This window comes from Struthio camelus, chromosome Z (genome assembly GCF_040807025.1).
Source record: "Struthio camelus isolate bStrCam1 chromosome Z, bStrCam1.hap1, whole genome shotgun sequence".
Taxonomy (NCBI): domain Eukaryota; kingdom Metazoa; phylum Chordata; class Aves; order Struthioniformes; family Struthionidae; genus Struthio; species Struthio camelus.
In genome coordinates, this window is record NC_090982.1 from 8870024 (window position 1) to 8886804 (window position 16781).

The window sequence follows — 16781 nt, forward strand, 5'->3', positions numbered from 1 at the left end:
TACTAACAGCTACAAGTTGTCTCACCCTCAGAAAATGAGCAGCCCTGAGCGAATGGTCAGAGAATGTCCTTTTCCTCCCTCCTCCTCTCACCCATTTCATGTGAAAAGGACAAAGGAGATGGGAAGTAATGCTACAAAACGTTCAGCAGAAACTGCTTCAAGTCCACCAGCTGTCAAAGTGCATATAAAATTGATTTCGGTGGGAAGTGATGGAGAGAAGAGCAACAATGCCTAAATCTCCAAAGGGTGAATGTATATAATAAATACTACTCCAGTAAAATGGGTTAAACAGCATCATATAATACAAGTAATACCAGAAAATAACTTCCACTAGCAGCTATCCCTCTGTCAGAGAAAGAAAATGACATTTGGCATTCAGACAGATACAGTGCACTCACATAACAATAGTGGGGTCCCCTCTGTCACCATTTATTTCCATCTCTTGGTGGGAGAATAGCCTATGTAACTTGAATTCTCAGATGGCAGATGATGCGAAACACTGCTTAAGAGTTAACCCCATGAAAAATGGTAAAAGAAATGAAGCAGTATGAGAGTATATCACTACAGCAATGGATTATGCATAAGACTATGACATTGAACGTCAAATACAAGCTCAGAAAGCTGCCCAGGTCTGGAAGCTGTCATGGAAAAGGTCTTTCTTTCAGGTATCATTTCCAAATACAAGTCCTTTGGTCACTTTGGGAGTACAAGACCTTCATGTTAGAGCATTACTTATGATTCAGTCTTTGACAGCAAAGTGGGCAAAAGTGGGATGAAAACACAAGCATTGTGTTCCTTGAGCAGAACTGTTCTTACCATGTCTGTTGGGGTTATGCTAAAAAAGGAATAAGTAATAATAACATACGGATTAAAATAGAAGCTTCTTTAATAGAGGCAGGTTAAAAATACTTTACCTCATAAGAGCGCCAGATCAAGGTGGGGAATTCAGCATGTTCCCCAGAACACAATCATTTTCCTGTGTGACAGTGAAGTCAAGAGTATGATCAAAATTGCCTCATTCACAACTCTCACAGCTACGAAGGAGGGGAAGACAAGGACTAATGTGTGTCTGGAGAAAAGCGTCTGGAGAGCTGGCATGACCTCTTCTGAAAGAAGTGGAGACACACCTGCAATAACCTTCTCTCATCAGGGCAAATGGTGAGCTCTGAGCTGTTGAAGGTAAATAGGGGAGTGGTGGCAGAACTTCCAAACTTCTCTTTTTAACCTGTTACGTATTGCACTGCAGACTAGATGACGTGTTCAATAAAACCTAATGTCTAAGTTTATTTTTTTGGGCACATCATTGGTCATCATCATGGATCACTGGTCACACCAGATTGTTCATTATTAATAAAGCTATTAATGTACTTCTTGGGTATTTGACAGTATTAAGCATGTACCAACAGCCTACTAATTGCACAACACGCTGTGGATTGTTGCTACATTAGTTTTGCCTTTGACTTACACTGTACACAAACTGAGACAGTATTTGCTATGACACACCTTGTCCTGCCTCACTGCCTCAGCAGTCAACGAATTACCAGCTTTATTCATGAGCTATGTGAGTGAAGAGTATACCTCCAAGGCCAGAAGGTGCAGGGGAGGAAGAACAGTCTGAGGCTTTTATTCTAAATGCAGGATGAACGACAATGAAAGCAAAACATATAGTATGAAAATTTATGTGTCCGAAAAAATAGCCAGGATACATTCCACTGAGGATGAGACACATTTAAGAAGAAAGCTATTTACATTAATAAAAGTAAATGGCTATGCATTTTGTCTCTTTCAGAAGGTGAGTAAGGGGAGAAGAATAAATATAATATGCAATGTACAAAAGCTGTAAAACGTTATTCATCCGGCCTACTTACAATGCTGCCTACTACCCAGGAGAAGATGCAACAAGCAAACCTCACCAGATTTCCTTCACTCTACTTACCTCCCACACTGCTCAAGTCACATTGCATCCAATTTTATTACATAGGTTTGCTTGGTACATCAGTTGCTAAAATTCAGGTAGAAAATGGATTAATTTCCCTCGACATGGGTTATAGCATTGTGCTTCTACTACATATCATCCAGAAGGTGTTCCAAGCGCTTTATATGTCTTCATTTTGTATTAGGAAGGGAATATTGTAAATGGGTAAGTATGCTTCCATATTTAACAAAGATTTATATTAACCTTAAAACAAAGTTGCTTCCTCCTTTTTTTTTTGTAAAGAATTTGGAACGTTACATATAAGAATGATTTAACTATGATAGCCTTTCTCATATAGTGATGCATTCAGATTACCAGGGAAAAGTTTGTCTTGAAAAATGCAGTTAAGTTAACACAGAATATTGCAAAGAAAAAAAAAACAAGCTGAGTAGGAACAGAATTCAAATCCTAGACAAAATAAAAGGACCAACTCTAGTGGAAGCAAAGATAGGGCTTAACAATAATAATAATAATAAATCAGTTTTAATCTAATGATAGAATGACTGCATTTTTTTTGAAATTCAGGGGGGAACTGCAGACATTTTGAAGCGATCTAAAGCTGATAATCAGAAACAAAAACTGCAGCTAAGAATTAGAATGTGTTGCTTCATGTTGACCAGCATCTTAATATAGCCTATAGTTACTGACTAAAATAAAGCTATTTTGATTTTAAACAGAAATGTCATGGCTTTTAGTTCAGTTGTTTTTCTCCGGTTGAATACCCATCTGTAAATAATGAGTTCTTGAAAAATAAATCTAACCGGGTCACTAGAAAGTCAGTAGGATCTCTTGGGATGGGCAATGAGACACTGTGCCTTTTATATCTAAGTTACCAGTTAAATTCCAGTCTAGGCCAGCAGTGACTGAAGCTTATTACCAGCTGTTTCTTATCATGTGAAGTGTGTTGGTAGGCTTACGATGGAAAAATCAAGTAAATATGACCTTCTGAAACTCAATCACTGCCGACAGTGCAGAAACCAAAGACAGAATGGTCTCTGCAGACAAAACTATCTCGTATCTGTCAGAGAGGGTACACAGAAGGGAGTGCATATGGGGAGGAACTATTTCTGAGAAAACTTAATTTTTCAGTGCCAGGAAACTCTGGGAAGTCCTCAGTTACCCTCTAGATAATGTACAGAATCCCTTAGGTTCAGAAGTCAGGAAAGCATTAAGTCCAACTAATTACCACCTAAAACTTACTTCTAAACTTGTTTTGCAGTTTCCATAAGGTAAATGACCATAGCTACCTCTCTTGTGGAAGACAAACAGATGTCACAGAAGGCAGATGATTTCCATCTCTTTTCCCATCATTCAAGGCAAACTTACAAGCGAGCAAAATTCTCGTACTTCCACCTGGATGCACTTGCCATACAAGACTATTACATCTCTAGCACAATAAATAAAATGCTTGAACTCACTAAAACTAAGCAAAGGTCAAAGAAATATTTTTCATGCATCAGTCTATGTAGTTCTTAGAAAATACACCATCAGCCTTGCAGAATAAGTTCAAGATTCTTAGAGGAGGGTAAACAATAGTCTCTTTAGTTTTACTTTGTCAACAAACACCTGTTAGATCAACTACCTAATTTAGTCACATCCAGTTCATTATTTCTACATGGGGACACACAGACGCGTGCCAGACAAATTTACAAACCACTCTGCAACTGAGGTAGAAAAAATAAAAGTATTTAGTATACAAGACAGCAGTATAAAGAGATGTGATGTAGGCACATACTAAAAATACATGGTTCAGGTAACTTAGAGATCTTTTGTTTACAACTCAAGTCCTAGCTGTGCCCATTGTATACTCATTTTATGTTCAAAAAGCAAGGATTATGATTTCCACAGGGAGCAGCAATATTAATAGTAGATATTACATAGTTGAAGTCTTTACATGACCACATCTCAATTCTGATATCTCAAGATAATACTTAACTAAGAAAATAAACTGATTTATAGATGGGGCGACTGCCTACATGACTGTCTGCATAACTACTTGTATTCACGCCCACTAAAGCCCATGGACATATACATTTCCTCACAGAAAAAGGAAAAACTACACTTATTTTATTACTTAATCACCTGAATTGTACTTAGGGAATGAATCACACTTTTATTTCAAGGTGTTATTTTTTAATAAAATAGTCTCTGTCTCTGAAGATACTTCTATGGAATTAGAATGATTTCTTATTTTTCCTGTTCAGGACAGACTATGGCAGAGCCATCTACAGGAAGCACTTTTGTCCCTATTGCAAAAAGGATTTCATGGAACTCATAACATAAGGCTGTATAAGCTGAGCTAAATTCTCTCTTTTTTAAGAAAGCACCAACACCACATTCTTCAAAATTACTGGAATTTTATTTGCCTCAGGCTTATGACTTGCAACCAAAGACATTGTGCAAAGAAAGCAAAGATTAAGTACACTTTAGGGAAAAGGTGATAATCCACATTGGTAACATAGAAGATCAGTCTGATGAAAGAAGCCATCCATTACACTATATAGATTGCAATATTCAATAGCATTTTTCAACCCAACTTTTTTTTAATCAAGGAGAAAAAAGTTAAGCAAAGTTTACAGTAGACATAAATTTGATACAATTCAAAAAGCATTGAAGATCTTCAAGCATAAAGTGGAAAAACATATATGGGACAAGATGGGTGAAGGCTAACTACTGTACATTTATAAGCTATTAAACAAAGTTGCATATATGTACCACAGTGTAAAAAAAAAAAAAGAAAAAAAATACAGAACAAATAAAAACTTTGAAAACTGCCTGATGAAAAATAAAATAACCAGTGGCTTTTAATGGCTTCTCCTGGTTATCAATGCTACAAAAGACATTGTTTTTGTCTTTCTGATGCTGCTGAAAAACATCCTATCAAACAATAAAACCAGGCACAATCAAATCATTACCAAGCTAAACCCAGCCCATAGAAATATACTATCAACCCACATTTTCCATCAAAAGCTTTTTTTGTTGTTTTATTTTTAAATCTTTGAGGCCGATTTGGTCACCATATGTTACATTTTTCCTTTTTTACACCATGATATCATATGTTTGTCTGGCACTATCCTAAAGCTAGTTTATAGAGAATGAGAATACAGAAACAACCCAATGTCTGTTTGACAAAATGAATTCACTGGGTGTAAAATAGGAGAAGGAAGAAGAGAAGGGGAAGGGGTCAATTCTGCCAAGAAAATAAACCCTATGGATCACTCATCATCACTTCCGCTTGCTTCCGACTGGTCCTAGGGGTAAGAGACACAAGAAAAGTCAGAAATTCTTTGCCAGCTATTCTACAGAATTTGCTAAAGAAGAAAGAAAGAAAAAGAAAGAAAAAAATGACAATTAAATTGACAAATCAAGATAGCCTTAAGAAATGCACTATTCTATCTAATATTTCTCTTTCATGACATTTCATTCAATTGCTGTAGGCTTCTTTAGAGAAGAAACGGCACAGTCAGGAAATACTAGCTCTTTCTGCCTATTCAAGCACTTTAAAAATGACTGGGAAGAGCTCTGTTTTCATTTGTTGCATTATTAGAAACACCCACACAAAAACAAACAAACAGACAAAAAGAATCAAACTAAGTATTTTTAGTGTGGGGACAAAAGGAAATGAACTATGAGGTTTAAACGTTCAATGAAAGCAGGAACAGCTTCAACAAGTAAGCTCCAAACAAGTATTAGACTTCTTGTCTTTCAGCACTGTGACCAAAGCTCATAAGCACACCCTGACATACTTAACACCACCCCCCGTTCTCTCAAGTTGACCACCACAGATTAAAACATGCTTAACGTTTCCAGGCATAAACAGGTGAGAATTCTGAAAGCAAGTAGGAGAGGGGAGAGTCGCAATCCCTGCAACCACTTCCACAGTCTCAGTCAACAAAACTTACATTTTCATCTTGATCCTCATCACTATCATCATCACTCACAACAGGCTTGGCTTTTGCTCGGCTTTGCCTCTTCTTGCCTTTGCCTTTCTCCCGACTTTTTTCATCCTTCTTATTTAGCTTGATTTTGACTTTTACTGATTTTGCTGCAAAAAGTGTAACAGCATTACACAAATGTAAGATTGTCTTTATTTACTATGCCACCACTTCCCAATAATCGAAAACCATCTATCAACTTTTAAACACTGTCCATGCTCACAGAAATTCAGCCCTAGTGGTAGCCTGAGAAGATAATCTGTCCATTCTATATCTAGACTGTGAAGAATTAAGAACAGATATTCAGATATTAGTATTAAATTGTGCAGGAAAACTTCAGGTTGACCATGTGTATCTTCTTTTCACTCTCAAAATGGATGGTGTCTATAGGTAGTATTTGGTGCTGTGAGTATGCTCAGGGAATTGTGAATGAAGGGATGCACATTTAACAATATTTTTTATTGCTTGCACATAAAAAATGTTTATCCTTTGTAGGAATGGGAAATTTTGTTATTTTAAACTACAGAAGCTCCAGGTGGAGGTGACTGGCAAATTTTGAGCTGATACATTCCTGATGAAAATGTTAAGTACTCGATTCCAGAATATCCACTCATTTCCAGACGAAATGATGAAGTTTCACACTTCGCACAGCTGCCTGTCATACCTTAAGAGTAGCTCAGGACAAAATAGTACAGGTTCTGTAACCAGACAGACTGGGTAGCTGGGGGGTATGGGTAGAATTACTGGGCAGCAGACAGTAGAATGAAGGGATCCCTCCTTTTCCACTCTATCATATTTCCAAGTCTGCAGGAACTTCAGGTTCAGAGTTTATGCTATGCTCCTAACTGAGGAAATGTGAATTGGTCAAGGCAACTGAGAGGCAGTATGGAGATTAGACCCTTTACATGGGCATTCCTGCCTCAATTTTGGCCATCAGTGTATCACAACAACTTGAACACACAGGTAAATCTGTGGAATGGCATATATGCAGCAGATTAAAGTTCAAACTGGAAGTAAAGATTTTCACCAATGGGGATAATACATTAGCAACATATTTCAACAATGGATGAGAGGTTACTTCTTGAAAGGAATGCTCCAGCTTTTCCTGCACCATACTCTGGATGCCAGCTGAATTTTCAGTCCAGCCCAGTCCTATCCCAAAGCAGGTTAGATGGGCTTCTTGAAGAATGGATGTCATTTCCTGCTTCCGAAACAACCTGAGTTTTACTTTGTCCTTGTTTCACAGAGGTACATTTGCTACATCTTCTGGTTCTTAATCAGATGACGATTTTTATATATGTTGCACCATGTTCAAAAGGTTGACCATCCACAGATAAAGACCGTCTCTAGCCTTTCCAGGCACTTTAATTTACAAGTAGTATGAATAGAACAGAAGGGTTTGTGAACACTCATGGCCAGTCAGATCTGCTCCCTCCAAGCATATCTGTGATTTGTTTCTGGCTTAAAAATAGTTAACTATACTGTAAGAGCTACAGCTGAAGTAGAATAGCCAAGAGATTTAAGCTGAACCTAAACAGCCAAACCAGCAAACCTTCTCATAGCAATGGCAAACATAACGTTATAACCGGTCTCAGTGCAGAAACTGGAAAAAAAAAATTACCTTCCTCCCCACCCCTGTATGTACTTCCCTTTCAGTTTTAGCAGGGAACTCACATTCTGACTCTGACTCTTCTTCATCATCATCATCTTCATCATCATTGCTTTCATCCTCGCTTTCTTCTTCTTTGGCAATCTTCTGTCGCGCACTTTTGAATACAGACTGCAGGACAATGGAATCCTCATAGATCTACAGTATGAACACAAGCTTATGTCAGTACTGTTAAGTCAAGCATCATCAAAAATTCACTGCATGAAACTTCATTTTCAATGCAAACCCACAGAGAATGTGGCCTTTTTAAATTACAAGTAACAATGCTTGTTGCATGAATTTTACAAGAAATGTCGACATTCATTTTTCATGCTCTAAATGAAGAAATTTGCCAATAATGAGTCTCAGAAATACTCTTAGAGTCTTTCCTGAAACACAGGTGTTTTTCTTCCATAGTTATTTTTATTACCACAGGAAATATGCTGTCTTTTCATTAGCTCATAACAGCCTTGAAGAACTGCCAAAGCTAAACTCTTCAGCAGTATGCGTCTTAATTTGGATTATAGTCTAACAGGACATGGCTAACCCCTCTGTTAATTATCCTTCATTGTTCTGAAATTCAAAGAAACTACAAAGAAGATAATTTACGCCAAGCAGCTTATCTTTTCCTTCCTCTCAGGTCTAAAAAGACTAAAAATCAGTGCTTACTCTGAACTTAGTGTTTATTCTCTAACATTCTGTAGCTTGCTAAATATCTTTGGTCTATTAGTTTTTATCTTAAACTCAAGCATTTATGGATGAGAGGACTACCTCTGGCTTGCAACGTATTTTTCAGATTCACACGACAGAAATATCTTTGTCTTGCTGAATAACTGGGACTTCATAATTGTCTTAATAAATGACATTATGTATTGCTCAGTAAAACGTGAGAAACAATGCACTAGATAATTCAGCATGTATCTCTGTAGTAAATAAGATTTCACAAATGACCCAAAAGCAGTTTAGAAACCCTACCTAAATTAACAGTAGCTAATAGAAGGCTACAGAGTTAAAGATGCAGTTAGTTTCTAATCATAATCATTTGAACTACCCAAGAGAAAGATCATACTATTCCCTTCGCTGAATTACAGACTTGAATAAACTGACATTGGATATTTCTGAGAACGACAAAGGAGGGATTTTTGGCTACCATTTTTTTTTTTAGCAGTTAAAACTGCTAAAACTGCCCTAACACTTTGTAGGTTCAGTAACAGGATTTTCATAAAACTTTGTTCATACAGGATACGACATACACAGTCTCTCTTTCTTCACTGACTGCCAGGTCCACTTTAGAAAAACAGCCTCTCAATGAAGACTGTTTCCCATTTTGTAAGCATCGCTATATTTTTTGTTATGTTTGACTGCTCTTGACCATGGTAAAACCTGTTTGTTTACACCTATGTTTACACCCACAATGACCCTGACTGGTTTGAAATAGCTTAATTCATGTTGGTACGTTGGAAAGGAAGATATTTCTGCATCATCCTGTCATAAGGGAGAGCAGAAATATCTACTAAATAGTCCTCCCATTCACAATCACTCTTGTCAATTCTACTGTCTCTGCCTAGTAAGACAGCACTACCCCATTAGTAACCAAACTCATTCTGATGAGAATAATTTTACTTTTTTCCATTAACTACTGCTTTTTCCCAGCATCTTTTTATCTCCTCTACCAACTTCTACCAATGTCTTACCTCAGTGATACCTTCTGATATCAGTTTTCCTTCTTATTCTTTTCCATTTGTTTTCATTATATATACAGGGCTATTTTACTGCTGCCACACTAAGCAGTAAACAAGTAACAGGCATTTGGACAACTAGTAAATTTCTGCCCCATACTTCCAATCACCGTTAACTGTTTTGCTAAAATAACTGTACTTGATTAATTTACAATGCTATACTGTTTCCATATAACTAAATGCAGTTAAAATATCAAACATGTACACGTGATAGAAAGTACTTTATTCTTTTTATACATAACAAAAATAATCATGTAAGAGATCAATTATATTTAACAACCTTTCACATTTGATTGTGTGCTTAATTTCATTTTTATTTGTCAATTTCCAACATTCCCGGGTTTAGCCAAGGGTCATCAATAGAGTTTAGGAATTTGGAGAATGCACTGGCATTGGCAGCATGAAACTTTCAGCTTCCTTAAGTCACCCATAACGTCATTTTTTTCTCTTGCTTATGGAACTCTGCGTTCTCTATTTCAATTTGATATTTTGTTTGCACTGTTCAGACCTCATCTATAAAAACAAGCATCCAAAACTCTGTTTTACTGTGTTCAGACACAACTTTCTCAAATCAAGATTTTGTGTTGTTTCCTTTTGCGTCCGCGTTTTCTGTTCCGAACTCGCAGGACTTCACGCATCCCTGTGTTCCTTTGTGCATTCTGAATCTACCTGCGATGACAGATTTTGCCTTCTATATCTTTTGAGAAACATTCAAGATTCATTATTACTGCCCCTCAAAACGGACACAGATCTTCCAACAAGAAAATAAAAAGACTCACCACAGTATTCAGAGATTATGAACTATACACACAAAACTTTACTGCTGGACAAACCTTAAGCCTCTATCTTCCATTAGCAGAGCTGAAGTTTATTACTAAGCATTTCCTCACCATGTGGTCCTAAGCTAGACTGTTACCTCTCTTCCTTCTGCAAAGCACTGTAGTAAGTCCAAACTGACATAGGACGCTATAGCACAGACATTTACCACAGATTCAAATGGTCCTGCAGTAGCTCTAAACTACACAGACCAGAAAAAAATAAACTCAAAACTGCAGAATCAAAAATAAATCCTTCAAAACAAATTCAAAATTCATTCATTTGTTCAAAAACAAATATAACTTTATATACATAATTATAGTAATCAAGTACTAAAAACATTATGTAAGGAAAACACGTTTAACACAAAGTGGTTCAGTCACACCTGTGATCCCTCCAAATTGAATGTCTGAGCATTGTGACACAGCAGCATGACATCTTTCTCCAAGTCACCAAGACTCCGATACTTATGGTTACGAATTCTTTCCTGTTAACATTTGTTGATGAAATGAGAAGCGTGGATGGGCAGAGGTGGGGAAAGAAAAATAGCAGACAGGACACTGAGTTAATATGGCATTTCAATACACTAAAAATGTTCTCTTTAACAATTTTACATAAGTTTCATGACAAGTGTCTGTTTAAAACAAACAAACTCTAAAATCTATTCTCAATATACTTCCGACAGAATACACATCACATTAATAGAGTAAAAATTATGTAATTGTTGCATGAACTGGAAGGGTGGAAACCAACAGAAATTGTGCTCTTCAGGTAAAAGGAGTTCCTAGTTTCTCCTTTCCAGCACAGAAATAGCATGAAGTAAAATGTGAACGAAGGTCAGAGTTATGACATCATCTAAGGTGCAACAAGTTGCCTAATCCTCAGCTGTCCACCTGTACTTGGATCTAGCCTGGTTATTCCAAAATGTGATGCTAGTTTAGGGATGATTATATTCACCTGCCACCATAGATTTCTGCAAGCACTACATTTTTATTAAAGATATGCTTATAGATTTATAGCAAAAAAAAAGAACACTGATATGTCATCTCTAAGGGTGTCATTTATGCCACACTGCTGCAATTTTATCTGGATATTGTAGTGAAATACTGTAATATGCATTAAACATATTCATAATAAGGTGTGTAACAATGTTTAAAATCTAAGCCATAAACACATGTACATTTAATATCTATGTCATTATAATTTTAATTATGACTTAATATTCATCTTTCCATATAACAAAAAGATACGTAGAAATGTCCATTTCCATATAAGGTTCTTACCTTTATCTTTTTGAAGTCCACTGGTTTCCTTATCAATTCATAATACTCTGGTAATTCTTTCCTAGATGGGAGCTGAATGAAGACTTCACTCAGCTGCCGTCCTGAACTGTTGAGAAAAATAAACCCACAATTCAAGGAATCACTACAAATTTCTCCCCCTCAAAATTTATACAATCCAACAACAAAAATTTCACCATTTTTTCTCTTCTTTCAAAGGATCAGAAATGGAATGCTACTTTGAATTAGTCTTACTGATTTGGTACAATCAATTTGCACTTTAATAAACATCCTCTATGCTGTTGTCCTAATACATCACCATCATTTTAGCACCAGGACTGGTATTTGAATTCTGTAGTTCTTTGCCCAAGTGCAGTATTATCCTTTTTGTTATTTTTGAGCAAGTATCTTCCTTATCATTCTAGGTTTATCTTCCTCTTGGTCATTTTATAGCTATTTTTTCTGCTCCTGGTCATAGCAGACTACTCGTTCATACTGGTTCCCAAACAGATGCTGTTTGCAACCAGAATAACTAGGTGTTGAAATAACATCATTAACTTCCATTAATGAACGTTAGGTTTCTGGGAAGATCATTGTAACTGCATGTAGAATATCAGTACAGTAGCTTCTATTTCTTCAATTAGCCAAAATAAAGTAATGGGTGATCTAAAATCCTTTCACACTCTAGGAACATTTCTTACGATTTACAGGCAGAGTCTAACACTTCCAGATTTCCCATTGCCCATCCTTTAGTTAATATTAATTAATAGTTTTTTAAAAAAACTGAAGAGGTTCTTATCTTCCAAATTGAAGAGGTTCTTATCTTTTCATTTGGGGCTTCATGAATAAAAGATTAAGTAAGTTATCTGCAGAGACACATCTGTTGATGGCCCTTACTCATTTAGGCATTTTTTTTGCCATCTATCTCAAAGACAAGATAGCAGAAGAAAGCACTTCGGAGAGGAACTGTAATCTATTGCAAATAGATAGCATTCACAGGCATTTCCCAATCTACAATCCCATCCTTCTTTTTCTCACAACTTACTCCAAATCAGTATGTTTTCAAATCTTTCAAATCACTTCTATCTTTAGATGGTAATTCAAACATACAAAACCGTCACAGGAGTTGGGCAAGGTGAAGGCTGCTTCCAAGTCCTGGACTTTCCACCTGAGCTTCTCTCTTGCAACCACCCTTCAACAGCGATGTTGCAACTGCAGAGATCTCATTGGACACATTGAACTAACGCTAAATCAAAGAATAACCAAGGCAATTGTACCACGGAGGAGGAGGATGATAAAAAGTAGAGAATAGCTCTGTCTTTTATGAATGTCATGAATGCCTTCTCTAACTTAAATCTCTCTTAATGCTTGAGATGGCATCAGAATTTGAGCAGATACTATTTTGCCAATGGACCTGGCGGACCAATGAACAATAAGGAATAAACAGAGTTTCCTCATTTCCTAGGTAGCTGTTGCTCACCTAATCCAAGATTTCTTAATATTCTTAGTTTAGGCCTGTGACGCTTTTGCTCCTTATACACCCCCTTGCATCAGGGAGACGGTCAACATAAACGTTCTAAGCACAGCTTCCTACTCAGTAGTCCAACCAGTATCCCGTGGGGCAAACCTTGCAAGTACATTGTTTTTCCATCCACTGTAAACCTAGAATCCACATGCCTCTGCCTCACCCTAATAACTTGGTCTGACCTGCAGCAGTAGTAGCCACTCCCGTCCCCTGCTTACCAATAACTGTCAGACTGCCTCCTAGATTATGGCAAACGCAGGAACATACTTCTGGCTGTTGCTGCTGCGTAGTGACATAAAAAGGCTGACTGACCATCTCCATTAGAGAAGGAGAGACTGAAGTGTTCTGAACCCAACCTGCTGTCAAGGCCCACACCGCCTGTACCATACATGAGAAAAACAGACACTAGGAAGTAAACTAGCAACTTCCCCAAACAGATCTAACTTACTTGGGAAGCGTCTTGATACTGAAAGAGAGGAAATGATAAAACGGCTAGATAAATTTCATCCCAATTCTTACCATTTTTCTACTACCCAGCAAATAATCATGAAACTGCCAGGCCACTGTGCCTCTCATACCCTTCAGTAACGATTCACACAGGAGAGACCAATTCATTGCTTTCCTAGTTCCCCTGTCAAAGGGGATGTGCTTAAAGGCACAATCTTGTCAATGATCTGTGTGAGAGAAAATGTCACGCCATGTGACAGAACTTCTTTCATCTCAGACTGCCCTCTCAGAGAAGAATAGGAAGTCACAAACAAAAGCAATGCATTAAGATATGCTACACCCTTTATTACATTAGAAGTGTTCCTCCTTTTCTGTAATGTGAAGACTATCTTTTTCGTTAATGAAGAGAAGTGTTGAGCACTCACAGCTGCAAGTGAGGTCAATGAAAGTTGTTTCAGAACACAAAGGATTTTAAGTACCCCAAAAAATCAGATCTCTGCTGCCCAAATGGTATCTATTCTTCATTTGTAAAATGAGAGTAATGCTTATTGAGTTGTTCTGAAAAATTAGCTACATATTTGCAAAACATGCAGACACTTTATACTGAAGAGCACCATAAAGAAGCTCAGGATGAATTTAGCCTTTCATTAAGCGATTAATGCCCATCCTGTGCTTGCTTGTCCCGTGGAAAACCAAAGCACAGCAAAACAAAGCACAGCAGTACACTGTCATGCCTTTATAGACCATACTGTAATGCATGCTCCCTGAGGGAATTACATGAGATTTGCACCTTTTCTCTGCCACATCCCGTTTTCTGAGTGCTTGACTTGGCAAATTTAATGTTCTTTTAATAGAAATCTGTGCAATATACACATATATGATGCAGCTGTAGGCTAATGCTTTATAAAGTGCAAAAAATTACATTCAAAACTCTTTGCGCAGTATGCATTTTGGATTTGCTATGCAGAAGAACTGAGTTATCACTGCTATGTGTGAAACTTCAGCAGCTTTCTTCTAACAGATAGATCTATGTGAGAAAAAAAAGGATTGAGTCCAAAGAGAAACACCAAACGGCTCTGATGCTGATGTGGCCCCAGTTATCCTTTGGAGTCTAACAACAAGAGAACTATCAATAACCTTACTATTTAAGTATAAAACACGCAGTTACTAATTATCTGCTAATTGTAATCAGGTTTTAAACCACATAAGCATATTTGTCCTATTAAAAAAGCCCCTAGTGACAAACAGCTTGTAATCTCACAGTGATATGTATGTGTATGCATATACATATGAATATATATTAAAAAACTATATGGTATATATATACATACCCTTAAATTTTACATTACTAACAATATAACAGAAATAAATTATTTAAAAGCTATATCCTATTTTTAAAGATAGAGTTCTATCCAACTGTGGCTTGTTCACACACTATATTAAATCAAAAATGCCTTGAAAAAACTGCAAGATTTTGCTTGGTATAATTAATTACTGAAAACCATTCAAGGCTGTGAAACAAAAAGCACCAAGGGCATGAAATATGCAACAGACAGAAGACTACAGTGTGATTTTTTTCTCTCCAGATCAATAACTTCTTACTGTTTTACCATTTTTATAGAACCTCCTCTCACAAAAAAATGTTATATTCTGTTCCCTTTGTATATGTGTATCTATAAAGTAAATGAGCATGATCTTTCCCTTAAATAATTCCAACCACTGTGTTGTGGGTAGAGGAGGAGCAAATTAATAATTACTAATATAACTCTGATTCTAATCCTTGTCCTCACTTTTTCTAATTAAAAAATAATAGCCACAACAACTACCACACAAAAAGCATGCGCAGTAAAATCACGGTTGCCTAGCAACTAGCAGGATACATGTTGAAGGGAAGAAGGACCAGAATAAATTAAGAGTTGACTGTGAAAGAACTATGAGTGACAGTTCACTACTACTGTATTAGCTCTATTTTAGTCTTACGTGTGTTCACACACGAATAATTCATACTGTACACGTTAGAACTCATTCAAGATTACCACTGCTTTTAAAGATATTTTTGCTTTGAAGAAAAATATCTGTACTCTCAACAAGAAATTAATCTTGTCTTAACTGCTTACAAGGTACATAAAAGCATATATACCTGTTATATAGTCAGTATTATCTTCAGTGGAAAAAAATATAGAAAAATAAGGCCTAATTTGTATGCTTTTTTTTTTTGATGCCTTGGAACTATGTGGCCAGAAGAAAACTGCCACTGACCTGGCAAAAGTGTTATTGCTGTCAAACACCCTTCTCCTTCAGGTATTTTAAACCAACGGAACAAAAAAGTAAAGACAACTATGAAGATGAAAATCACATTTCTTTGGCAAATTTCACACTTCTTAACAAATACTGAAATTCCTTTTACAGGTGTTGAAGACTTCTGCCTGCTCACTAAAGTCAGAGCGCTCACAACCAAAACCAGTGTGCAAATCACAGGTCCTCTTCAAGTGCAATTCACAATGATGATCTTTAAAAAGGAGAGAGACGCTTAAAAAGCTTGCAAAGTTGTCATAAACTTACTTATGATATCTCTCCCTTGAAGTTAGAGGATTTTGACCACCTCTCCTATCTCATTTCTGCTTTGTTCCAGATTTATTCTCCACTCTAAGCCATCACAGACGAAGCCTAGGCTTTTTTAACTCATATAGAGAAAAAGTAATATAAAAACACCCCTGCCCCACCAAATAAAACTAAAAGCAGTCAATAGCAGTCAGCAGTTAGTAGACAACAGGGGAGAAAAAGGAATATATTTAATGCTTTTGGAGATGGGAGATCTTCATATTTCCCTTAATTGCTTTTAAAACTCTTCACATATTGTCAGACACGTGGCTATAAATGAGGTCCAAATTAAATAACAAATATTGTTACTGAGAAGTTTCTTTGTACTCTACTATTTACTTTTCTGGTTTAAAAGCTGAGTATCTTTTCTACCCGGTATTCTGGACACTTTTACTAACACTGAATATATCACAAGTGGCCTTTCAAAGCACGAGACTTCCTGTTGCGTTTGGCCAATTCCTTCCAGAGAGAGTTTGACAATATAATAACAGGAGATAAATTGTGAATCTTGTTTCTAGAATGTGGCTGCAAACAAACTGTTTCTGTCCCAGGCACCAAACACACCAAAATTCAGTGCATCCTAACACAGATGCAGAAAAAAACAGAACTTTGGCTGTCCTTCTCAAACCCCTTCAAAAGGTACTCTGTCTGCAAATGGGCATGCAGCTTCTCTGCCCCCAGGGATTTCCAAAGTCTGTTATAAGCACTGTGGAGCTACTGTTTAAAGTAGTATTGTTTATAGTAGTATAGTATACTGTTTAAAGTAGTAGCTAAGGGCAGAGTTTCAGATTCTCAAGTTTTTATTTGTTTTGGCT

At 36.8% G+C, this 16781-nt stretch overlaps 1 protein-coding gene across 18 annotated transcripts in view; it reads right to left on the reverse strand.

Annotated features, from left to right (window-relative positions):
* Window positions 1–4312: 4312 nt before the first annotated feature.
* SMARCA2 (SWI/SNF related BAF chromatin remodeling complex subunit ATPase 2) overlaps window positions 4313–16781 on the reverse strand; it is a 118977-nt gene continuing 106508 nt past the window's right edge. For all 18 annotated transcript variants that reach the window (XM_068926548.1, XM_068926542.1, XM_068926536.1 and 15 more), the window contains 5 exons: window positions 11397–11502; window positions 10499–10600; window positions 7585–7717; window positions 5878–6020; window positions 4313–5226 (listed from right to left, as the gene is read on the reverse strand). In XM_068926548.1, coding sequence (XP_068782649.1) covers window positions 5191–5226; window positions 5878–6020; window positions 7585–7717; window positions 10499–10600; window positions 11397–11502 — 520 coding nt within the window. In that variant the 3' untranslated portion in view covers window positions 4313–5190. The remainder of the gene's footprint in view (window positions 5227–5877; window positions 6021–7584; window positions 7718–10498; window positions 10601–11396; window positions 11503–16781) is intronic.